The sequence below is a fragment of the Larimichthys crocea genome, chromosome I, assembly GCF_000972845.2.
Source record: "Larimichthys crocea isolate SSNF chromosome I, L_crocea_2.0, whole genome shotgun sequence".
NCBI classification, from domain to species: Eukaryota; Metazoa; Chordata; class Actinopteri; family Sciaenidae; genus Larimichthys; species Larimichthys crocea.
Window position 1 is genome coordinate 14535063 of NC_040011.1, and position 27359 is coordinate 14562421.

General features: G+C 40.7%; 1 protein-coding gene across 5 annotated transcripts in view; it reads left to right on the forward strand.

Moving 5' to 3' along the window:
* frmd4ba (FERM domain containing 4Ba) overlaps window positions 1–27359 on the forward strand; it is a 46977-nt gene that overhangs the window by 312 nt on the left and 19306 nt on the right. Inside the window, exons 1-7 of one of the 5 annotated variants that reach the window (XM_019267306.2) lie at window positions 18914–19143; window positions 22829–22894; window positions 23020–23114; window positions 23357–23449; window positions 23719–23803; window positions 26901–26957; window positions 27309–27331. In XM_019267306.2, the coding sequence (XP_019122851.1) occupies window positions 18982–19143; window positions 22829–22894; window positions 23020–23114; window positions 23357–23449; window positions 23719–23803; window positions 26901–26957; window positions 27309–27331 (581 nt within the window). In that variant the 5' untranslated portion in view covers window positions 18914–18981. Of the gene's footprint in view, window positions 1–18913; window positions 19144–22828; window positions 22895–23019; window positions 23115–23356; window positions 23450–23718; window positions 23804–26470; window positions 26639–26900; window positions 26958–27308; window positions 27332–27359 lie in introns of those variants that run through there. The other 4 variants (XM_019267309.2, XM_019267308.2, XM_027281806.1 and 1 more) reach the window with 4 other exon arrangements.

Here is a 27359-nt window from a genome sequence, read left to right on the forward strand (position 1 = left end):
AGAAACGTTCCGCTGTCATACAGCCAAACACTCGCAGCTCGTTTGGCATTTACTTTGAAACTACAACGAGATCCGGTTGTGTGTTCACCTGTTCGTTTTGTTATCTTACATATTTAATCACTTTGCGCTCGTTTTGGCACTTTGAAAACGCGTCTGCGTTATTTGTAGCGCGCAGACGCTCCTTTTGTGCACTAGAACATGTGCTTATTCCTCATTACATCAATGCGAAACGGGCCCGCTGCTCCTCAGGTGAACTGGCATTTTTACCTGCTTGATTTCTGCTGACTGTCAGCTGGTGGTGAACTGTTGACATGTCAACATTACTGCTTTGCTGCTCAGAATCTTGCATTGGAGTTTGGTTATTTTAACAGGATGTTATGGACACTACAGTGCTACCTGTGATGGGATGGGAGAAAGATAACAAGCGTGTACTTCTGCACTTTTTATTGAAGTGAAAACGGATTCTCTTCTGGCTCTGTGGTCACTCAGCTCTGTGTGAATATCCTGTTTCCTAGACTAAACAAACAATGGAGAGGCAAGCATATGATATCCTGTGAGGGTCTTGTGTCACCTCAGACCATGAAAAATAGTGTGCGTGGTGAATACTTTTCATGAGGAGCTCCAAAATTATCATAGCCACATAAAAGGTGTCATTCATTTGTTGTGACACACGGCAGGCCTGGCATGAGGAAAACCAGTGACATGAGGCGTGTGATCCAGAACAAAGGCGCAGGACTGGTTTGTATGGGTGACTTTATTGAATTTATGTCATGAGAGCAACATGTGCTGTCTCTCTTTTTGGCACACACACACAGAAACAAAGTGCAAAAGCAGTGCTGCTTTGTGTTGACGATAGTCTGGGATGTTCAGCTGCTTTTAATGAGGTCAGCACTTCCGATTCAATAAAGCTATTAACTGCCACAGAATATTCCACTGCGCGGCTCGGGACAGATAGGAGTTATTTGCCAATCAGTGTCCATTAACAACCTAACCCGTACAAGGTGGTCTTTGCAAGGGTAAACAAGATTCAACACCACATCCAGTCAGCCTGGGCAGTGTGACCTGGGCTGATGTGTTCTTACCTCTCCTCACAGTCAACAGTTTGTGTTCAAAGTTGTTCATCAGCATTTTTCTTTTTTCTTTCCCACGCATCTTTATTCTAACTCTCTTCACTGAGATGTGAATAAGAGCACTTGTCAGTTAGGCTATGTGATACTGTTGTCATGCAGGTTCACACTTTTCAACACTTCCTGCCCAACTGGTTCTAATAAGAGAAGTTAAATCAGCCAGCTCACACTTTTTTGTGAGAGTTGGCTATTTTATGTGCAGTTAACAGTATGAGTTAGCTGCAACATACATGCATACATACGTACATTCTTTAGGCTATATATATATTTAAAAAATCAACCAATATCAAAGTCACAGAAGCTTTTAGGTTTTTCAGGTTTTTCATGGCAGAAAAGCTCTAGTACACAGTTTGTTTGTTTTTTTCAGAATAAAAGCAGAGGAGCGACAAGATTATAAACATTACTTGCAGAAAATTTTTAAGGGTTGCAACGGTTTAGTATTGCACTTCCATAAAGTTAGGGGGCTGACAAAGGACAGATAAAAAAATGAACAATCAAAGTTGAAGCAGCAGAGGACAGGAAATCCTGACTTTTAACCTTATTGTATGCCCTCATGACATCATAACATCAACGTGAAATACTGGTGTGTTCTTTCCAAGAGACCAATGAAACAAATGACAGTTTAACGGGACAGGTTGATTTAAAAAACTGGTGGAGTTCTGCTTCAAATTGAGCATGTGAACTGCTGCTAGATACTAATTTACTGTTGGCTAAACATTAGTTTAGTATTTAGCTACAATGCTAAGCTATTATAACAGTAACACAAGTGAAAAATGAAGTCAAACTGACTGAGTAGTGTGAGTTATACAGTAAAAAAAATAAAAATAAAAAAATTGCTACATTCGCCACCACAAGCCGCTGGTCATACTGGACCAGGGTTAGAGTCTAAGAAGTCACTCTTACTCTTTGACAGGCGTACATAAGAGTGCTTAGCTGTTTTGCTTTGGAAAACATGGATATTGTGGATTGGCACTTCAATATACTGTACATAAACAGGCTAGTTGCTTGAGGCCTAATTCAGGGTCATGGACTGTTTTCTAGTTAATGTGTTTGTGGGTCAACAGTAATCTATAGGCTTAGCAGAGGAAATCAATGCTGATCCCCACTATAGAGGGAACATCTGTGTGAAGAGGCTGTTGCTTGTTGAGTATATTTGGTAAAAAGATTTAGTTCATCATAAATGTCTCCTATGTTTGCTGTAAATGTCCCTTGTCACATAATACCTGCAAACATGGTTCACACCGAAAGTTGTGTCAACAGGAATCTGTTCCTCATTGGCTAAGGAACCAGCCCTGCAGTGTACAGACGCTACATCTCTTTTCCTTGTTTCATGTCTGCTTTGTCCCGTCAGACAGGACATCCTTAGTAAAACAAAGAGTCTGGCCCCCGGTTTCTCGTGCAAAACACAGACATTGTGAAAAACCCTGCAGTCATTGTGTGCTTTAGAATTTACGATTCTAGTATACCACGTGCAAGGAGTTTTATGAGACAAAAAGTAATGTTGTCTTTTGTTTGATTTTGAGGAATTTGGTCCTTTTTATGTGTGGCTGTAGTGACTAATGATGTCCATCCATGGTTAATTTGTGTATTTATTTCCCTTCAGACTACAGCAGAAAACACCAGCATCAGCCCTGGAGAGTGTCTCTCAGCTGGTTGGTAATTCCTCTGGGAGCTGGTTTCCATATCATTTAGATGAAAGAGACTGCATTAAAACAAGCCACAATCTGTTTAAGGACAGACACTTGCCAGTTTCCCAACAAAATGCAGCGCTGAAACCAACGTCCTTATGAATTATTGAAAGAATGGACACAAGGATGGATTTATAGGTTCCATGTGTATCAGTGGTTATTGACCCAGGCACTTCAGAGTAAAAGCCCCCTGTCCCGAGGGAATGTTAGTGGGAGATTAATCACAATTCCAACAGTGCATGTCAGTGTAACAACTTATACAAATTGGGTGAAGCATTAGGTTGACGATACATCATCATTTACCCACAAAAAAGACAGATCTTTATTTGTGGCCAAGATGCTAATATGTCATGTTCAGTTTTAATAGCTACATAACATCTTTCTATATTCAACTCATTGACATAAAAACACTGGAGAGCAACTAAAGCCATAATCTCAATGAAGTATGAAAATTCAAAAGCAGCTTCCCTTGAAGGCATCCTCTTACAGAGCTAAAGTGAGATGAGAACTTCTAGAAAAAAAACTAATTTTATTGTTAGAAAGCGTTCAAGTTCCCACAAACCAAAGACCACTGCAGGTTAAAGGTCATTTTTTGGAGTTACAGTGAAAATGTTGTCTAGAGGAAAGTGTCGATGGTTATCACAGATATAACCATATCTCATAAGTTATATAGCGCTGCAACGATTAGTCAATCAGTTAAATTTACTCTCAGATATTTTTATTTATTTTTTGTATTAAAAAAAGCCATATTCTCTGATTTCAGTTTGTTAAATGCGAATATTTTATTCAAGTCATACGATGTTGATACCAAACATGTCAGTAAAATGTTCTCTAACAACGTATTTCATTTGTTTCCTAAAATATCTCACCTCGCAACACAATATGCACTTATAGTGGCTAAGCATTATTCAACTTTTTATGCTTATGTTTAGGGAAAGCTTGTGTTTTTGGTTGGAAACAGAAAGAAAAAGCCCAGAGTGACCCGAGGCAAAAGGCAGGATGTGCTTAACCAAAACCATGATATTTCCCTGAACAAACAATGCTTTTGTTGCCTAAACCTACCACATGAGACACAGAATGCAAACTCCAGTGTCAGCGTGCTGGGCTTTGTACACCCACCATCCACACACCAACCACTGACCTACAACCTCTGTTTGGTACATGTAGGGCTTCATTTACAAGAGAGAAAAAGATGGCATTAGAAGTGGAGACAACTGAACAAATATAGAAATATATTTATAACGTATATAAAAGAAAAAAAATGTCACAGGAGCTGTAGTTTTATTGAATGCTAACAAGTTTTGGTAGTAGATACAGATTCATGTTAGAACATGGACAGTAACGCATTTCAGCTTTTTAAAAATTACAGGTGAAAGAATGCCTCAGTGAGAGATAACCACTGCTCCACTAGAATGTGTGACTTAATCTCTGTACCACAAGCCAGGAAATAAGTGGTTATTAAATAAATTAAACTGTGTTTGTACAATGTGTCGTCATTGAAGTGCTTTTAATTGTTTGGAACAGCCACGTTCAAAGGTGGGCTGAAAAGCTATTTATAAGCCGATAATGAATTAAAAATCGCGAGGACAGCACATGTCCAGTGTCTTCTGGAAGTCGTTCATAGTGTTGCACTAAGTTGTTCACAATGTCAGAAGAATAAAGAATAAAAATAGGGTTATAGAGAAATTCTGTTACTGGCTCCTGTCTCGCCTCCACACACCTGACCTGCAGCTGCATAAAGTGGACGTTGAATTATCGGTCCTGGAAAGCTAAATTGTTGAACACAGCCTTGCCAGTTGCAATGTGTGTGTGTGGGGGTGAGCTGTTTCATGATCGAACAATCACTTCTGAGTACCTTTCTGACATCAGTACCTGAAATGACCTTTTCAGACATCATGTAGTAGGCCGGAAAATTGTTAGACGCTGACCCCAATGTCAGCGTCTAACAATTTTCCGGCCTACTACATGATTGGCCAAGTCAAGAAAGTATTTAGGAATTGAATTGATTGAGTGCAACACGATAAATGTTTATGAGGAGAGGCTGAGTGTACTATTCTATCCCTGTCTGTACGATTGATCACTTGCTGGGCAGTGTGGCCATTTGAAGCAGGATTGAACACTTAATTTAAGACACAGGCCGACAGGTTGTACAATCCAGCACTGAACATTTAAACCTGTTATGTGTTTTCACCTACAAACTCACAGTACGTGAAGATACATGGAATGATTTTTGAGTCCCTCCTGATCAGAAAACTGTGTGCTGCTGTGCAGGTGGGCAGGTCAGATCAGCGCCGGTCCTGGCCACATTTGCGCCCTGGGCGAACCCCCCCCCCCCTGGGTGCGTGCGCCCCCATCGGTCTGTCTGACGCCCCCCTCTGCCTTGTCAACACCCCGCTCCCGGGCGCTCCGCTAACTTAATGAGCGGTATCGAAAATTACCGAGGTTTTTTGCTTTTTCGGGCGTTCGTGCGCCCCCCACGGAGAATGCGCCCTGGGCGGCCGCCCACATTGCCCATAGCTAGGACCGGCCCTGGGTCAGATGTAGATCTGCTACCAGATCCAAGCAGGGAATCACCTTCCTCCTGTGGGTTCATCCACAACCTCAGGCAGTGGAGGTAGCCTTGAACCAACCCTCTTTTTTTTGTGTCCTCCTCCTCTTCTTTTCCTCCTCCTCCTCCTCCTCATGTGTCTCTCAGGCTGGGATGTAATTGCTGTGAGGCTGAGAAAATGAAAATAAGAACAAAGCAAAGCCCTCTTACCAACCTTTTTCTCTGCCTGCACTGCTGTCGGCTCGCCTGCAAGGTTTTGGAAATAGGAAGGGGGTGGTCTTTCCTGTAATTATGCTGCTTGTGTGGCTCTCTCCATCCATCCATCCATCCCGCTCTTGTGATCGCTCTCCTTTTTTCTCCTATTTTCCTCTTAAATACACTCTACACAGATCACGTGCACTCGCACGCACGCACACACACACCAGGAGAACTATGAGGTGTTGATGTTGAGGGGATGTTTGAAAGCCTGAAAGATAATGACCATAATCAGACTCCCTACACTGCAAGTGTGCATAAGGTAAAGGAGGAGGGGGTGGGCGGAAAGGGCCTGAGCTGCTATTATTACCCTCTCGGGCGCAAATAGAGAGGTACATGGTGTTGAGTCTGGAAAAAAAATCAGCCGTGCTCAGACAAGAGATGTACCCCGCAGCTTTATATCCTTAGTGATCGATAGCGCTCAACGCTTAAAACCCCATATGAGTGTTTCACACGTTTAGTGCCAGAAGGGATGGAGGCATGGTAGGACTAACCACTGGAGACTTCTGTCAATCTCACAACCCCCCACAAAGTAATTTCCTCTTCAGTTGGTGTGCTAGATTTGTCTTTTTTTCAAACCTTGCCTCAATGAGTTAATTTTGTTTGGGTTGGATGTCAGTGGGTTTATAGTATGGGTGTCATTAGGGTGCAGTGTGGCAGACAATGGAAAAGAAAGCCGTAAAGGTGCTCACCCACTAGAGCTTAGCATCCATCATTAATGGAGTGATATGTGAGCCTCCTCTTTTACTGCGTTAATACTGGAAAGCAACACCCCCACCTGGACCGATACTCACACATATACACACTATATGTCAGACACCCTCCAACTCCTTTCCCCTGCAGTTTATAAAGAAAGAAATCATCCAGCTGCAGTCACCTTCACTGCTGCAGCTTGGGATGAGGAGGAGGAGAAGCAGGGAAGGGAGGGAAGTCATTATCACCTGCCCCGTGGACCGAAACCGAGCACCCTGCTGGTCCACTCAGACAGGTCGCCCTGAGCTCTGTGACAGGGACAGTAGGTTGTGGAGAAAGACTGCATGTTAGCAGGACAGATGTAGGTGTGCGGTGATACAATGACAAGGAAACGGCGTCTTTGATCTTGAGGTCTTTTCAAGGTTGCATTGTGCTGCTAAGTGGTTTGTCTTCTTCCTGTTGAAACATATGGGTTATCCTATACGAGTGAGTGTGAGTGTATAACCTTTCACCTACTGTACTGCACTCTATTGTAACAATAGGACACACACACACACACACACACAGCTGGATTCGTCACGTTTACAGAGTTGTACCCTCTTGGGACTACTGAAGGTGTCTCTCAGCAACATTGGCCCATTTAGACATAGTCGGTCAAAGGCAGAAATAAAGTGATGTGAGGACAGCGTTTGGTGATACTATGGACTGGACTGGATAGAAAGCTGATATGGAGGGAGGGCGTAGTTGTAACAGGTGTCAAGCACACAGGGAGGAAAGATAATACCGTGTCCCCAGGGTAGGGCAGTGGTTGGTTAGGGTGGGGAAAATGAAAAGTGGTGTTAGAATGTGCAAATATATTTATTTATGTCTTCCAGACCAGACTGGGTTTGGAAATGTTTACTTGATAGTACTTATGGAGTGATTAGTTCATTAATTGATGAGTAAATTGGTATTAAAATTGTATCAAATTTGATTATCATGTCACTCTTTTCCCTAGCAAATGTTCCAGCTTCTCTGTGCGGATTTATTGCTTATATATTATTGTAAATTTAATATATCTGTTTGTTAGACTACTTGGAATAATCGAATGATGAATGTATTTTGAAAACAATCGCAGTACTCGTACTTGACACATTGTTAAATAGTTAAATGGTTGCATGAAGAAAAAGAATAAATCCCACTTACCTTTTTCAAATTTAATACGCTGCGTAGCCATAGTCAAATCACAAACCCCAATAATAATTTAGAGGGATTCAGGCTATTGCAGAAATGTTTTATTTTAGTCACTATGTAAATGTCTAACTGCATGAAACTCAAACTGATATGAAGCCAGCTGAAGCAGTTAGGCCTTTTTTGCTGTGATGACATTTTGTGGCACGTCCCTTGAATAGCAAAGACCCCTCTGTAATTTATTTAACTGTCCAGATGACTGATCATCTGTGAGAATGGCTAAAATGAAATTACTGGCATTCCTTGATAATACTAATTCTGCCCAGACGCACCTTTTACAGTGCAAGTGGGTAACAATGATCTGCATACAGACAGTTTCAAAATAGTGTTTATAAAGAGCATCAGTAGTTAGACAAGGAAAGCAGAGTATTAAAATATTTCACTTTCAGGAGATCAAGTTTTTAAAAAAAATATTGCTCACGCCATACACATAGTAACTTTGACTGTTAGTGAACAGTTATTTACACATCCAGTCGACACAGCATTTATGTTCATTCGCGGTTGTGTAACCAGCTGTTGATGTCTGATAGTCGCTCTACTTTCAGCTCTGTTTTGGTCTCCACCAACTACTTATAAAATATTGGCTCTCCTGCTGCTACCTAGGTTGTCCTCTCTAGCCACTAACTTTAATATATATATCAGTTATTTTGTTAAACTGCTGCCTACTCCCAGTTAAAATGAAGATGGTTAAAGTTGCAGGTCAGAACAACAGTGAGCTGAAAAGTTCTAAAATGCTTCGTAGGGTTGAGAGGCTGCAGAGTCTGATGACAATTCTCTGTGGGTTTGTTTTGAGCGATGCTTTTATATTACACATATAAACCATATAGAAATACTGATTAGTGCAACTTTAACTTTTAAATCAGCAGATCTGGCTGCGTCTCATCCTTCCTTTTTTGGTTGGACCTTTGCCTGTGTTCTGCCTGTTCTGTGGCTTTGTCGGTTGAGGTCAGCGACAGCAACTCTTCCTCTGAGAATATTTATACAGTATTAAAACTTAACATGTTCACATGTGGTGTCTTTTCTAACCAATTTAATATTAAAAAAGCAATGAGGCATGTTTTCCATCTGCAGCGTAGCAGCTGTTTCGGAATATGCAACGATGTAGTAACAGTAAAAGTACTGAATTAGGCGGTCTAGCAGCAGTAAAGCAGGAACAGATGTCCTGTTTTGAGGCTCTTTGCTGTACAAACTCGAACTATTGATAAAATCCCCATTTGACTCCAAGTGAACTTGCCCTCCCTTCAAATCATGGCACCTCTCAAAATCGCTCTGACAGAGCTGGAACCTTTGAGAGCTTTCATCCCGCAGAGAGCTTTTGTATTCATACACCAGGACAAAAATAGAGGTTTTCTGCCATATTGGTGGCCTAATGCTGACAGCTTTTACACTTTTTTGTTTTAAAGTGGTGTCTGCTTGTGGCCACACAGGTTCTGCAAGCGTGTCTGTACAGCAGAATCAGGCTTTCCACATACAGTATTTGGATCGGTCGTGATTGCTCAGACATCTGCCCACATAAGGCCATGTATCTGATCTGATTATCTAGTTGGTAAATTGGATTGAGAGTGATAAGCCAGAGGGTGTCATTACTGTACATCATCTAAATGCAGATAACATCTGTGAGGACTGCTAATTGCAGATTGCAGCTGCAAAATGGATTTAGACACTCAAGTGTGTCTATACAGTATGCAAATGTTTTGGCTTAATTGAAGGGCGCTATAATCCTCGCAGGCGGTGACTCACGACTCTGCATGTGTTAAGGGCAGAATGTCTAATATAAGGTTAAAGCAGGCTAATATAAATGATTGGTGTCAAAAAAAACAAGAGCCTATACCCATCTCAGAATCATAAAGGTGTAACATCCACAAGTACTTCTTTATAGTACAGAATATGATGAGCTGTGTGACTCAATAGGGACAGCAGTGTCATTTTGTCCAGACTGAAATATCTCAACAACTTTTGGAAAGATTGCCATGAAATCTGTTTCTGGCATTTATTTCCCCAGTCAGGATGAACTGTAATAACTACACATCGTCGGCTCAGTGAGCCTCCTGGTGACCACATACAATATACTCACCGTGACCGTTAGCATGCCCCACACACAGTCATGTCTCACAATTAAAAACATAAACGATTTCATAAAATGTAAACAATTTGAAACTATTTTATGTTTGAAAAACAATTTAAAAAACATAAACATTATGTTAATTTTTACCTGTTAAGGCCCTTGTTTTTTTTAACTGTACTTGTCTATATCGGTAGTCAGGCCAGGCCAATAAAAGTGAGATTCTGATTATGGATGGAAATTGAACAGATGATAGTTTTAATTTACAAAGGTTGTACTTTGTGCTGCATTTACAGTCTATTTTCAAAGATAGTTCTGCCTGAAAAGATCAAATTATTGTTATTCACAGTAAACTATGAGTGATTCATGACACATCACTTATAGAAGTCTTAAAACATAAACATGGGAATGCTTTTTTTTTTTTTTCTTATATATTTTAAGTCTGAAATCTTAAACCATATCTATTGTGTCTCTATCAGAGGTAATATCAGTTAATTACACTTTCAGAAGACAAACAGTTTAAATGATTCAGTCTTTTCTTTTTCCCTCCCTGCAATAATTTCACCCTGTTCATCGCCTAAAGGCTCATTAGAGCCCCTCACTGATGGAGTCTCCTCCCCTCCCCCTCCTCTCCTTCATCTCTCTTGCTTTCTCTTTGTTTCATTCGGACGCCTGTGGAGATGTCAACAGTGGCCATTCATATTTTCCATCACTCGGCTATGATATTGAAAGCTACAGACACAGACTCTTTATGCTCCCTCTAAGAAATGTCTGGGCAGATTTGGGCACTCGCAGTCCCTCGGGGCAACATTTCGTCGTGGCAGAGAGTGTGTGGCTGCTGCTGACTGACTGACACCGTGGCCTCTGCTCCCTGCACGCTTCCCCCTCTGTGACCTCCTCCTCTTCGTGGCATCTGGTTTATACACGCACATGCGTTTGTCACGGCTTGTGGCCACCAGCACGCCCCTGAGTGCCATCCAGTACAGCGAGAGGATGTGGCCCCAAATCCCCAGACCCAACCGACAAGCCGATAGGTGGATGGTTGTGGCCTGAAGGCCCCAGAGCCCTCGCCTCTATCCCTGCCTTCTTTTCTTTTTTCTACCCCCTGCATGGCCACACCAAGCTGGGCTTGACTGTACCGCCTAAACACACACACTCAAAAAGCTTTTCTGTCTCGCCATTCATTTGCCAAATGGAGCTTTATCACATGGTGTTAATTGGCTGTAATTAAGATGTCTTGTGGTTTTTTAAACAGATGCAGTGACGGTTTCTGCTGAGATTTATAATGGCAATCTCTCACTTACTGGCAAATCTGAAGGCCTTAGGGTATATGCATTTTAAAATTTGTAGTTCCCTTTGTGCTGATTTAATGCTGTCAAAGAGCCTTAGAGAGAATACATGATACCAAAAACTATCACACATGAGGCCTGCAGCAGCAAAGCCCATTAAAAGGTGGGGCATGCTCTATGCATGACCAGAGATGGCCCTCTTACATGTTTTATGAACTTAATCTATTCATGTATGATGTATGACTACAAATCATCCTCCTATCGAATATCATGATTTCTGACAGCTGTGTCCACCTGCTCCACTTCCAGCCACAAACGACAGTCAGGAAGCTTGACAGGCGTGCAGCCGGGGTCCTGTGAGGCAAGGACATTATAACTGGGAGTGTTTCATGCGTGTGTGTGTGTGGGTGTGTGTGAGTGTTATGCAGTGTGTCAGGCATACTGCACTGAATGTCTTCCATTCAGCGTGTCAGCTGCGGTCTCAGTATGTGGCATGGCTCGTCAGCTGTAGGCCCGTGCAGATGACAGCTGTTTGCCTGCCCTGCTCGGGCTCTGTTACGTTCACTCGGAGGCCTTCCCCTTTTTAGATAATTAATCTACCGCTTACTGTACAGGGTAATTGCCATCCCATGTTAAAATGAGCCTAGGGACAGAGAACTGTGATGATCTTGGCAGCACGGCTGCCCCTGTCATGCCCTGCCTTGTATTCTCAACAGATTCAGGCCTATTAATACCAAACTTCTGGGACTGAGCAAAGCAATGGGCTAAATTGTAACAGCCTGTCTGTCTGTATTCTTATTAAACTTTCAATCCAAGTGAAATGAGGCCCATATATTAGCAGAAGGGGCATGACATTGGCTTAAAGATAATAAGAAAGCCCTCCAGACAGCATCATTTCCCAAATAATTTCCAGCACTAAATTTATTTCCCCTCTTTGTCCCCGGGGGTTGTGTGAGCCACTCAATTTCCCCATCTGCTGGCTATAAAAGGGCATTGCAGCGTGAACGCTTAAGTATGTCAGCCACCACTGCACTTTCACAACAACTGATTGTACTCCGCCCGAGGGGGGGCGGGGGAGTACAACAACAGCTTGAAAAGAACAAACCTTTAAGTGAGAGCAGTCTCATGTGCAGCACATGACTTAGTGTACTGAAATGGAGTGACACTAAGAGTGACATCAGAGAATGTGACAGACCACGGTGTGAGGTCATGGTGTTTAATAAGACTGTGGTGCCGGGCTGGAGACAAGGCGAGTTGGAGACTGTTTACTGAGTTACATAGGCGTTGAATCTTGTCTGTGAAAAGACATTATTCAGAAGGACACTTTAGTCCCAAAAAATATACTCATATACATAAAAATGTTGCAACGAACCTTATGCGATCATTCTGAGGTTATTATGTTGATTATTAAATACACAAAGTTTTAAACTGCTATCTTCATATTTTAAACAACAGGTTGAATGTCTCATGTGAAAAGTGTTGTACATTTTGAGTATTTTAGCATCTTTTAGCCTATTGTTTAGGTTTAATGGTCTGCATAGTTCAGATGCAGCAACAAAGCTCCTTTTTAAGCAAACAAATCTCCATCCGATCCACTGTAGGCTACGCTATCTACGCAGACGAACAAAGTTAGTGACTAGCTTGTGAACAGAGTCGAGCATTTAGCAAAGGAGAGTAAATATTGCTCTTATTTTCATCAGCCGGCCAGAAATAAGATTAGGTATTTCTGCTGGATAATCTTTACTGTTATGGTTCACTGTCACCAAAAGCTAATGTGTGGCACCATACTTTAATATAATAATATGTCAGATTTTTTTCTTTCACTGCCCCCAAGTGGCCAAAAACAGTTAATGAGGGTTTGATGAGCAAGTATTCATACACAATAAATATATAGCCTACATGTATTATTAGTACAATATGAGTGCTGAGGCATGAGCACTTGTAGACAGACCACTTGAGGATGAGATAAACTGCTTATTGTACATCGCTCAGAGTTGGCAGACAGTAATTCCCACTCTCCCCTGGGACGCCCTCTCTGAGTGTAGACTCCCACACATTGATTCTAGCTGAGGCTGTTGCCCCCTTTTTACATCTTGACCCCACCAAAAACCCCGGTACAGAGCGTGGAAATCAGATGGGATTATCTGCTGCCTGCCGGCGTTTGGCATGTGTGTGAATGTGTGTTCACAAGAAGTGTTCGTGGCTCAGGGGACAATGCCTACATGCCCTTACATTAAAATAGAACCACTCTATATTTCTTTTGTCTGACACCGCATAGGCTACGTGTAAGTCATTCTCTGTATTTTACTCTTAAAATCTTACTTTTAATTGAATTGTTAATTAATACATTAATACAAGAGTGATGAAGTGCATTGTTGGCAGGCATTGTTTGTGAGCTTAGCTCGGAAATACCATGCCGTCAGATGTATCAGAATCCTTGTATTTATTAACATGTGGACCAGAACACGCTGCTCTGATTTATACACATGGCGATCATGTGTGTGATCAACTGCGGCTTGTGTCCTCCATATGTTTAGCTGTCTCGCCCGCTGTCGCTTCAGGCAGCTGTGGCCCTACGTATTTGTCCGTGTTTATCACAGTCAACTGGTTGCGGTGAGTCTATACCTTCAAAACAGGACTGATGATGAGTCCTGCCATCTAGAAATACATCCATCCAGTTGCACTTGCAGTGATGGATTACAGCGTCAATAGTGTTTAATCCTGTTAGTGCATTTTTTACACTCCAAAAAGGCTTTACATGACTGGAGAGGAATGGAATTGTTTCCCTGTGCAGTGCATTTGCTGTGTCAGTATTATTTCTGGTTAAATGCTATACTTTGCACATACAAGACATTGTGTGTAAAAAAATATATATATCTACATAGACATATAGATCAGTTGATACTGCCAACTCACATACAGCTTTATTTCTCATATTGTCAAAGGAATCTTTCGACATTTTGGAAAATACACATTAGCTTTCTTGCTCTCTTTTTCTTACCTCCCTTTCCGTCATTGCTGATGACGTAGTTATTTGAATAAATCTCATTGGAATTGTAAACGATGGGCGTGTTTTGTGTTTAGGTTCAGTATTAGCATCCTTGTCATTAAATTACATTGTCATTGTCATTAATTGTCATTAAAATCACAGGTAATGACTGTGCAGACAGTTTAATATGTGTCATCTGAATCACATTGGCTTTGCGTTTTTTTCTGGGACGATTTTTTGGCTGAGAGCAGTCACCTCTTGGAGTCTCTGCTAGTTGCCCGGCAACCTCACCATGATGACTCCAAGTTAATGCACAAGATATATTAAGTATATTAAGTAACTAGTTAGCTAGTTTAGTGGGATGCAAGTAGGGGAATTTTTTTACAGGTTTCCATTCTTATGCTAAGCTAAGCTAACTAACTTCTGGCTCTATATTTAACGTACAAACATGAGCATGGTTTCAGTCTTCTCATCTAACTCTTTGGCAAGAAAGCAAAAAAGCATATTGAACACTGTTTAAGAGTACAGTACAGTGTGTGGATCCTTGGGTGTCTGGATGACGATTCATTCCTATTTTTTTTCAGGCATTGCTCATAATTCCATATTTTATAAAACGGTAAATGTCACAGCTGCATGCTACCGCTCGGTGTAGCCAGTTCACTGCCTCTATAGGCATGGTTACTGATCTGTTCATTCCCAGCATATATGCTTCACAGCAGATTTACACTTCCATGCTACGCGTGCGCCCCACGGGTCAGCAGTGGAAACAGAAAAACAGATCACTTCCTGGGCTTGAGGTACTACTCAGAGTTTGACTGAGCAAGCTGGGCAAAGGCTGTGCATGCTTACAGTGTGTCTGCCATTAGTTATTGATTTTTTGATCTGATTGAGTAAGTGATTAAAGCTCAGTTTATCTCAGGGAGGCTGTTCAAAAATCCTGCAGACAAAAGGTCATGAAGATGAACAGAAAAGACTTGTGATCGTGTCAGCAGAACACCTCTTTGTATAGTGTTCGTCAGGTTTTCACTACACCCAGTGTAACAAACCACAGGGCATGAGTTTCACAGTCATTTCTCCTACACGCTTGGAATGGGATGGTGAGATGAGGGTTATTCAGCTGGTTACAGTCTGCAACTTCACCGCTAGATGTCAGTAAAATCCACACACTGAACCTTTAATACACCAACAAACTACCATATCTATGAAAGTAGATTAGTGCCATATATCTGAAGAAGAGCAGACTATGATTTGCACTTGTAAAACCCGTAATTCGCAACTTGTGAATGCGCATCTCGCAACTTGTGAACGCGCATCTCAGAGTTTGTAAGTGTAACTTCAGATCCACACATCTGCAAAAAGCAAACTGCAAGCATATTTCACAACTTGTGAAAGCGCATCTTCGAATTTGCACTTGTAACTTCAGATCTGCAAAGCTGCACAACATGATTTGCATGCGCAGGTTCCTATTTGCTCGCTCAGTTGCGTCATCCTTCTCACGTGATTTTTGGCACGATTCACTCGGATGGATTTGAAGGAAACGATTTGCGCGCAGAGACCATAGACATATATACATAGACGCCGCATGAGCGGGTGGTCGTTGGTCGCGATACGGTAACGCGCGCCGCCATATTGGTTCGGGCCGATCTGCCCGTAAACTAATACCATGAAATGGACTGAATTCATATAAAGCGCCTTTCTACAAAGTTCTTCATTTAATGTCTCTTATACACCCATTCACACACACACTAATATATCTGGGAAACAACAGGCACCAAAAACAATGTATGTAACTTTTAATGATGATTATAAATGTTTACTCCTTATGTAAGCACCAAACCAACGTATGTATTTTCTAATGCTGAGTGTTTACAGCTACTATGTTGTGTACACTGTTACTGTGATGATAAAATTGAAATATTTATATTAACATTTAATCTGTGTCTATAATAACCACTCCTGAAATGTAGATTGACATGGGGGTTTCTGAATAAAGAGCACACACACCCACACACACACCACACACATATTATATATATATATATATATATACGTTGTGTGTGTGTGTGTGTGTGTGTGTGTGCGTGTGTGTTGTGTGTGTGTATGTACACGTTAGTTGCTCTTTATTCAGAAAACCCTCATCTGACATCTACATTTCAGGATCTGGTTATTATAGACACAGATTAAATGTTAATATAATTTCATATTTATCATCACAGTAACAGTGTTACACACATTAGTAGCTGTAAACACTCAGCATTAGAAAAATACATACGTTGGTTGGTGCTTACATAAGGAGTAAAACATTATAATCATCACTTTAAAAGTTACATACGTTGTTTTTGGTGCCTGTTTTTCCCAGAATTATTAGTGTGTGTGTGAATGGGTGTATAAGAGACATTAACTTGAAGACTTTGTAGAAAGGGCTTTATGAAGTTCAGTCCATTTCCTTGTATAGTTTTACGGGCAGATCTGCCCGAACCAATATGCGGCGCCGTTTACGTACGATTCAGCGCTCAATGCGGGTCTATGATATATGTCTATGGTGGTGGGTGGCTGGCCATAGACATTATATACTAGACGCCGCATTGAGCGGGTTGGTCGTTGGTCGCGATACGTAAACGCGCCGCCGTATTGGTTCGGGCAGATCTGCCCTAAAACTAATACAAGGAAATGGACTGAACTTCAATAAAGCGCCTTTCTACAAAGTTCTTTAAGTTAATGCCTCTTATACACCCCTTCACACACACACTAATATATCTGGGAAACAATCAGGCACCAAAAAACACAACGTATGTAACTTTTAAAGTGATGATTATAAATGTTTACTCCTTATGTAAGCACCAAACCAACGTATGTATTTTCCCATGCTGAGTGTTTACAGCTACTAATGTGTGTGTAAACATGTTACTGTGATGATGATATTGAAATATTATATAACATTTAATCTGTGTCTATAATAACACACCATCCTGAAATGTAGATGTGACATGAGGGTTTTCTGAATAAAGAGCACACACACACACACATATATGTGTGTGTGTGTGGTGTGTGTGTGGGTGTGTATGTATGTATATATATTTTATATATATATATATATATATATATATATATATATATATATATATATTATATATATATATATAGTGTGTGTTGTGTGTGTGTGTGTGTGTGTGCTCTTTATTACTTATTGTTTTACTAATACTAATTACTAATGTGTGTAACACTGTTACTGTGATGATAAATATTGAAATATTTATATATAACATTTAATCTGTGTCTATAATAACCACATCCTGAAATGTAGATGTGACATGAGGGTTTTCTGAATAAAGAGCACACACATATGTCTATGGCCAGCCACCCACCACCACCACTGAGCCGTTTATTGATATATTATCCAATAACCACACTGCCACCTCTTGGACAAGAGTGGTAGAACAGGCATTCCTGGTCTCTGCGCGCAAATCGTTTCCTTCAAATCCATCCGAGTGAATCGTGCCAAAAATCACGTGAGAAGGATGACGCAACTGAGCGAGCAAATAGGAACCTGCGCATGCAAATCATGTTGTGCAGCTTTGCAGATCTGAAGTTACAAGTGCAAATTCGAAGATGCGCTTTCACAAGTTGTGAAATATGCTTGCAGTTTGCTTTTTGCAGATGTGTGGATCTGAAGTTACACTTACAAACTCTGAGATGCGCGTTCACAAGTTGCGAGATGCGCATTCACAAGTTGCGAATTACGGGTTTTACAAGTGCAAATCATAGTCTGCTCTTCTTCAGATATATGGCACTAATCTACTTTCATACATATCTAGCATCTCTCAACTTGCATGGCAACTAATCTACCGTCCCAAGTATTGCAGGAATTACCTTCATCACTGTCATCAAGGCTAGCGCTCCTAGTAATAGTTAAATGTGGAAGTGAGATGGAAAAGCCACCATGATGGAAAAAAAACCCACTGTATGGTTGAACCTTAAGTCTGCATCCTTCCTGTGTGTTATTACTGCAGATATAGAGGTCACGGTGTGCCTGCTCTGAGACAATTACGGTCATCAAGTTAAATAAAACAGCACCATGTTGACTGGGTTGACTTGTGAAGAGTTTCGTGGAAACTGGGGTCACATAAACAAATGGCAGGATATTATTTCCAGACGGACTGCAACACGCCTCTTCCACGTCTCTTCTTCTGCGTCGCTTTTCTCAGTATCCTCCGACTTGTTTATCCGAGTCAGGTGTACAGCTCGTGTTCGCTATTTGCTTATTAATTGCAGCTGTGCAAAGGAGGACGTCTGGTTTGCGAGTCACAGTTTTTTACATCAAAGCCTTTTTAAGTGTTTTTTTCCCTGCAGTTTCACTTTTTAGTTTTGCCCAGTCAGTATACCATCCCTGCTGATCCAAACAGGACCAATTATTTTAAGTGTTCCTGCAGAACATAATGGGTGGAGAGATGTCTGGTCTCATCAGGAAATAGCTCCCAGACAAAGTGACCATTCCCACACCCATTCTCAGACAATAAAACCCAGCTTCATGCTAAAATTAAACAATGAAATAAAAGATGAAGTCATTTGTTTCATTAATTTGAAAAGGAGCATATTTTGGTGCAGCCTTATTCTGTAATCTGGACGAGCAAAACAAAAGATTTTCACCATTATTTCACTGTGAGTCACTAAGAAAGTATTTATGACTTTAGTGGTTGCATGGCCAGCCGGAGTATGCTTCTGTGCGTGTTGTGTTTGTAAGTGTGTTTATGTGGAGGGGAGATGGAGCCTCTGCAGCAGGGGCCTCATGGTTCTGTCCTGCCCTCCCCTGTACTCTATGAGGCAGTGTTTTGGACCCGGGCCCAGGACCAAGCCTGAGGCACGCTGCTCCGCTCCAGCCTCTTCAGAGCGCCGACTCTCACTGACATTACATCAGCTGGGGAGACACAGTAGACCGTGTGTGTGTTTGTGTGTGTGTGTGTGCTGGAGAGTAGATGCTCCTTTCAGCTTGTTGCTGTGAAGCAAAACAAAGTGGCCTGCAGAGCTTTCTTTCCTCCTGGTACCGTGAGGCGTCATCAGTAGAGGCAGAAACTTGGTCGTAGAGAGAAAAGGCAGCTAACCATGGCTGTACGTATCATACGTGGAATGGAAGACCTGGTGGCATCGGGCAGCCAGTTCGTCTGGAGCCTGGCACATCAGACCTTGAGGAGGTGGTACAATCGTGGGCTGACGCCATGCAGACGCTTCCTAGAAGCCTGGTTGAGGATTGGAAAATGCTACCAGGTATGGCAGCTCCCTGAGCTATGGCAGTGTAATTAATTTCTGTAAGGATAGTGTTTAAATATAGTTTTATTGATTGCTTTATTGACGGCATATGTGAATGATTACTGTGCCAGTGCCAGATGGATTTCTTTGATTACCCATTCAATTTTTATGGCTTACATTACTTTTAATCTCCCTTCAACTTTCCCTCTGAGTTAAGTGAGTCAGTAGTTTTTCTCATCTGGCTCATTAGTGTATGCATGTGTTTATTTGTGTGCATGTGAGGAGGCACACACTGCCTCTTGGTGAGTCACAAAGACCGTTTTTTTAAAGATTTTTTACAAGGGTCTCTCTCTCTTAGCACATATGGCAGTCATTAGAAAGCAGCATAACCGGCTGTTTGATCTCACTGTCTGCTGGAGAGGAGAACTTTGAACAAGTTGTCTTTGAAATGCATTGTGGCTGGAACACCTGAACACGGCGTGTGTTGTTAACACATCCTGCATGTCTTCTGCATGGAAAAGTGTTCAGATTCTTCCAGCATACATGTGAAAGTTTGTTTGTGTTGTATGTCACCTTGGGACAGTATAAATTCTGCTACAAGGTACAAAAAGCAAAAAAAAAAAAATGACAGGGTGAGAAAAGTATTCAGATGAAACTCTCTAAATAGCTGGTTTCTTGCTTTTTCTGGCAGTTCTCAGAAGTTACATAGCACTGAGTATCAGATCCCTTTAACTTTTAAACCACATACGGGAATATTGTTTTATTTCACTTCAGAATTACATACACAGTGGTAGAAGAGTATTCACATCTAAGAGTTGATGTTGTATTTGTTGAGTTGGAGCTCATTCGGTTTTCTAAAATGGTTTTATACTTTTAATATATTCTAAGAAACATGCGTCATTTTTAAACCAATTTATTAAACATTTGTAAATCAATCATATGTTTTGTTTGTCATGTTTTAACCTGGAAAGGAACCTGTAACTTTAACTGTTAAATGTAGTGTTACTTTGTGTCATGTAGTGAAATAAAAAAAAGTACAAAACCTCTCTGTGAAATACACAGTAGAAGTATGAAGTTACCTAAAATGAAAAAAAAAAGAAGAAGTTATGAACAAGTATTTAAGTACAGTATTTGAGTAAAAGTAATAAATGACTTTTCACCCCTGTGGATACAAGTTTTTTTTATGTCTAATCTCACCTTGCGGTTACCTACAAGAAACGGTTGAAGGTTTTGGGGTTGTGGAGCTGCAGGAGCTGCAGGAGCTGCAGGAGCTGCAGGGTGGGCCCAGCTCAGCCTAAGCAGGTCAGTGTGTCTGGGGGGGGGGGGCATGTGAAGAGAGCACCATCAGGGGCCCTCTGCCTATAATGACAGGTCGTCACGGGGATGACCTCCCTGACACAGTCGTGACCTTTCTTTTTTTAATCTTTGGGGACCTTGCACTGAAGCTTAGGGCCTCTCTTCAGCACAAGAAGCTATGCCAGTGCTACTTTGTGAATGCATTTGTGCATACTCTAGAGTAGCTGCATATCAAGGGATACATTATATTTTTTACAGTGGGTGATTGATTTAATGTTTGAAGCCCTTTAAAAGTGGAGTGTAGAGCATTATGATTAGGAAAAAAGATGAAACAAAAAAATGTTAAAGGTGAAATTTAAATTGAATGGCTTGCTTTGAGCTTGAAAACACTTGACTGTCAACTGAAAGCCTTTGTGTATATCTCCATGTTTTGATGCCACTGCCCTTCAACAATGCAGCATTGATAGATGGGCCCTTGAAAGAATTGTGCCCTGGACAGCGACAGCAACTCATGAAGGGGTTACTATAGTGATTAATCCCAGTTTAAACAATGGAGTGTTGTAATTAACAGCCACAATTATTTTCCCTATCAAGACAAGTTAAATGAGAATGTGGTTTTCACTGAGGTTCACTTCAGTAGTTCTTGAATGTTCCTATTTTTGCCCCTTCTGGACCACTGAGATATGGAGCTTAAATGAAGGTTCTGCTGTGCAGCTCACATCAGACAGTAGTACGAGTGGGTATGGTGTCAAAGTTAGCATGACTGCAAATGAAACCCTTCTGTTGAGAAGTACAACTTTACCCACAGAACCGTAAATCTCACTGAGGTTTAGGGCGTTGAAAAGCAACAAAGTGGAAAAGCAGCCTGTACAGTATAAAAGTGAAATGACAGCTCTGTTGCGGTGCAGAGAACAATATGTCCTGGTTGACTGAAGTTTAACACCACGCCAGGAGACGTCTCCCCCCGCCCTGGACGTCAACATGACCCTCACTTTCCACCACAGAGGCCAAGCAGTTGGATGCCACATGTTTTTCACTGAAGTCACAGAAATAAAAGGCGTCCGGGACACATTCCTGAGCAGCAAACAGCTTCTAGTCAACATACAGTCTGCCCAGTGTCACCGGGATCACACCGTAGTAAAAGCTGGTGCTGTTGCGTGAGATAATACAGAGGGCATCTTTTTATAAGATGGCAAAGCCTTTTTCTCACTCTGCACTCATTTTACAACCACTAAAACATATGTTTTAATGTATTAAAGGTACTACGTGAAGCTTTTTTTGGATTTTTCTGATGAAAGTTTTTGTTTGTAAAATTCGGCTCCTTTAGAGAACTGAAAGATGCTGTCATGCACTGCTGTTTGCCACAGTTTTGTTTTTGAGACAGCCACTAGGGGATGCCAAAGCTGGGAATTTAAAAATTAATATAGTGGCTTTAATTATGTCGATTATACTGTATTCTACTATACTATACCTATTCAACCAGAATTTACTTAACCCACAAAAGGACAACTTCTGTAAATGCAAAGGTGGCAAAGTGGGTTCATCCTACAAGTCTCAGGTGTAAACTGTCCTGAACACAAGAAAAAACCTAAAATAGTGTATTCAATGCCCCATTACTTCTAATATCCTACATGACTTATGATTATGCATACTGGAGTACTGAGATTACAGATTTTACAGTATACACACCATGTCAAGGATTGGAAATATTTAAAGATATCAGAATATGAGGTTGAATGTTGAACACACTGATATATGGCTTGGCTAATAGTCATCCCCACACAATAATATTTCTGCCACATGTTCCACAGTGAAATTGCAGTTTGCTGGCTGGAACATAATGAATCTCAAAGCCATTCATCTTAAACAATACAGGGGGGGATTCAATTAAAGCATTCAGCGGGAGCCTTATTGTCTTTTGGTTTTGGTTTTTAACGGCGGTCAAAACGTGGGAAGTTGACATTTCAGGGAATTTTCTTCATCCAGTGTTGTTGCAGAGGAAGGATATGTGGGGGGCGAGGGGGAGGGGATACAATAGCATGTGTGGAGCAGTAATGGCAAAAGAAACTCTGTTGTTTATGATTCATAGTGTACTTTTTTTTTTTCTTTTTTTACACCTTTAACAAATAAGGATGACGCTCTTGAAATGACTTTGATGTTTTTGGAGCATGGGTCCCATATGGACACTTGCCCAATGGCTCCTCTTACCTATTCATTCACTACAAAGACAAACGTGACATTGAGGCACTGAGTCACTCTTCAGTGGAAGAAAGAGAAGCAGCCATTTTATCCCCCAGGCTACAACAGTGAAAGCACATGTGGAGGTCGAGGTGAAGACACTGTGCCTTTACATTACTGTGTGGTCTTGCAGGAAGTGTCATGTCTCATGTTATCTGTCTTCCTCCAGATGACCGAGGGCCGTCTGTGCCAGGTTCACCTCCTGGATGACAGGAAGCTGGAGCTGCTGGTTCAGGTAGTGAACACTCTCTGCTTACAAATTATGCTGGCCATAATGTTCTGATGTCTGTAATATTTTATTACACACATACTTACAGATGATCTTGACTAAACTCTGGTGTTTTACTCTAAACCTTCCAGCCCAAGCTGTTGTCCCGTGAGCTGTTAGATTTGGTGGCTTCACATTTTAACCTGAAGGAGAAAGAATACTTTGGATTATGTTTCATAGATGACACGTAAGTATATTTTCTAACGTAACAGACAAAAAGTACAATGTCCTAGTAGTGTGTGTGTGTGTGTGTGTGTGTGTGTGTGTGTGTGTTTCGATTTATTACATTTTATTTTAATTAAAGGGATTGGCTGATTTAGAACCAATCCTTGTTTACACAAGTCTTAAGAGCAGGGTGGGGGGTGGAGAAGAGTATAAATTAGCATAGCAGTATTCCAACATATGATTTATTCTCTTATCCCTGCTCAGTGGCCAGAATAACTGGCTCCAGCTGGATCGTAAAGTCCTTGATCATGACTTCTCCAAGACATCGGGGCCCTTGGAACTCAAATTCCTTGTGAGGTCAGTGCTCTTGTTGCAAAAGCTTGACAAACGTGTGCTTTAACAGATACGCCAGCATATACTGACAATTGAAGATCTCTATGTTTTACATATTCGGCTGGGTTGTGAATAGGTACATTTTGAAGCAAGTTGATGTATTGAAAGACTCCTGACCAGCAGGTGGCAGTGAGGGAACACAATTTGAACATAATGGACAAATTCTGAGACACTGGCAAAATGCATTGACAATATTTCAAGTGAACCTCACTGACCCCAAAAACTCTCTGCAGGTTTTATATAGAGAAGATCACCTTTTTGAAAGACAACACTACGGTGGAGCTGTTCTTCCTGAATGCTAAGTCTCTGGTGTTTAATGTAAGTGTTTCTAAAAACTTCTCTCATACCTTGCTTTTTGTGTCCTAATAATCAGATTCAATGAGCAGATGCCTAATCCAGCCGGTCAACATCCTCAATGGTTTATAGTGTTTTAGACTCAATGCACCCACAACAATATTTTGAAACTCTTCAAGCTCTCAGACTGCTACATATTATTGAGATGTCAAGCAGTTATTCATGGCAGCTCATATACATAAAGATGATAATAAATTACTCACAAGTAAGAAATATATGGAAAAGAGTCATGCATCTTTGCACTTTCTCTAAAAGTATTATATTGTAAAATGAACATGTTGAAACAATAACCACCATATATTCTTATTAGTGTTAAATAATATCTTGATGATAATAATAATAGACTTCCGTTCAAATGAACACATTTAGATTTGATGATACAACATTAAAAAACAAAAGAACTGGACTGCAACGTAAATGTTTTGACATCTAAAAAAATAATAATAATAACAATGGAGATAAATCTCTTATGGTATTTGTATAGGCACTTATTCTCATATAGATAATCATGTATAAGTAATGAATTTGCAGTAGCTAGATAGTTTATAATTCATAATTATTCTAAATATTGTTTCCATTAATAAAGTTTGCCATAAGAATTATAATACCAATTTTAAAGGTCCAATTTGTAGCTTTCTGTTTAACATTCATATCTAGTGGTCAAAAGTGAGTACTGCAGGACAAATTCAAAATATTGGAGTCAACTCCTCCCCAGACTTGAAGCTCATGCAGGTTGCCCATCTGAACCTTCATGAGCACCAAACGAGTGCAACATGGCGACATTTTACGTCTGAATCTGACTTCAGTCTGTGCTGCAGAATGATGACAAGTTTCTATTGGTTTGGGAGAAAGAGGAAGACATAGGGAGAGAAATAAAACATTAATTTCAGCGGATTCATTTTATTTTTGATGGGAATGTGACGAAATGTGGCACAGCAACTGGAGATCTGTGAACCTGCTTTCTCAAGGAGAGCCAGTTCATGGATGGATCCGTACTGGCTATCTGTGACCCGACCTCAACTTTGGAAGCTGGTAAGTTTTGCCCCATTTAATGTTTTACTGTGCATGTTGTAGGTTAGCCTGATGAACTTGGTGACTGCCTTTTGAGCAGCTGATCTGGCTAGCATTGTATTCATAATAAGTATCAGAACTTTTGGCCTCAAAATGGCTCCACAGCCCCTGTGCAGAGCAGTACATTTCTTAGCTTCATGCTTGTCCTCCTGTCTGCTCAAATAGGACTGGTGCCATCCACAATGTCTTCAAGCTTCTAATGTTTAAGAAGCTCAAATCCTTATGAAACAGGCGTTATCACAGCTTTTGTGTTTCCACATGAATCGTAAGACAAGGAAATGAAAAAACACAGACTGTATAAAATATAAATAAAATAAAATACAGCATGGTACATTTGCATTTAATTTATAGAAACAGTTATATATGTTGCCAGTCACCACTAAACCAAGACCTTTTTAGTTTGTTAGAATAGTTAGCATTATCCATAATTGTTACTAGGGGCCGTAGACATATGAGTGGTATTATACTGTATTATACTGACAGATGAAACAGGTGAATATTAATTCTTCCTCTTTAATCAGTACTCATTGTCCGGTACTAAATACATTCTCATTTTATATGATTCTTAAATTAATACCGTAAATAGTGTTCACAATATTTATTTAAGAAAATGTTGTTTCAAGAGGAAAACACATCCCTTGTTGCAAAACAGTAACTTTAGATTTGATCAATTTTTTTGTGTGATCAGTTTCTGATTTAATAGATGATTTGTTATTGAACTATGTGTAGTAACATTAGAGGTAAAGTTGGTGTAACCTCTGTTTCCTGCATACAGTTACCTGCTACATGGGATGCTGTTCTACAGAGACACACTGCTGACTCACACTTTAGAAGTGCAGGTTTGGAGCCTGTTATATTAGGACTACTTGGAGCTACTATAAGCTGTAGTTAGTTGTACTCATATCGTAATATTGCTATACATTTGTCTTACAAGTAACACTGAATCTGCCCTGTTTTACAGAGTGACCTGATGAAGCTCAGCTGTTTCTGGACCCGTCAGAGGAGGAAGTTACTGCTCGTTTCTTAGTCAAGCGGCAACCTGAAGAATGGCCAGTAGCATTAAGACTGTTGGTGTCCACAGTGTATCAGCTTCATTACCAGCTGAAACGTCAGTAGGCTATATTAGGAACCATTTACCATAATGGATGACATGTTCTAGAGAGTTTGTAAAAAGTTATTAGAATTTCTTTTGGTATGAATAAAGTGCTTTATTCATAAACAGAGTTTTGGTCATTATTAAATTTAGTAGTAAGTGTGGTATTAAATAGATATATCATGTTACACAAAGGTGTCATGACAAACTTATTTAAAGTCCTGCATGTGTAACAGTTCATTAAAAATTATAAAAATTAAAATGTGTTGGGTTGTTATCCTTTATTACAGCTACCTCACAGTAGCTGGCTGGAGTCTTTTTTTTTTATGTCTCCTTTAATCTGAGTTCAATCATCACAGGTGACTTGTAACAGGACCAGTGACTCCAAGTGTTTTCCATAAACAGTTAGGTCAGATTGAATGATAGTTACTATATGTATTATGTATTATTTTGGAGTTTTGAACCGTACGAGGAGCACGTGAATGCAGCACGTGATCAAACGTTGCAGTGCCGTTTTTTTTTCGCGGGGAGAGCAGACTGGTCGCCATGGGAGACGGAGACTGTTGAACCTGCTTTCGGACCGTACCACTTGTTCAGAGGGGTGGGCAGTAGCTTCAGACGAGACTTTCAGCCTGGTGTGTGTGTACAGTGGTGTGTCTTTTGTCGCTAATAGAAAATGTCACGATAACTCTGGTGCTGAAAAAAACAATCATTGAATACACTTCACAGACAGTTTTAAACACTGTGTTCTCTCAGCGGCAGTGGTTCAGTCGGTAACGGTGGGACCGAGGTACGGGACGGGAAGATTTTCTCTCAAGTCAAGTGTGTCGGACAGGCTGCACTTTTTCTGTTTTACTAAAAACACTGCTAATTTTTACATTTTTCTTCTTACGCCAGGAGACCATCGAAGTGGAGAGTGAAAATGTTTTCAAGTTAGCCGCATTCGCATTGCAGGTAAGAAAGAGTTTGTCGCAGGCTTTGACTGAAACGTTGTCACTCAGCCTAAACGTGAATGAAGACGCTCGGGGCACGCAACATTTGAAAACAGTTGTCTCTTGAGGCTGCTTTGGACGGAGCTATTGTTAAAGAAACTCAGCCATTTGTATGAACTGTATTGAGACGGTGTGAGTTATTGGAGAAATTAAGATGTACTCTAATTAAATATGTTCATGTATAAGCGCGTAACTTGTAGTTTACCTTTGATTACGCAGGTATTTTAGCTAACATTAAGCATTCTGGGAGATGAAGTGTTTAGTGCATTTTCTAATAATGCCTTTGCTAACTGTGCTGTTTTCCCTTTTTAAGGAGGCCAAAGGAGATTTCATCAGGTAAGACAACAATTTGAACACAAAAGTC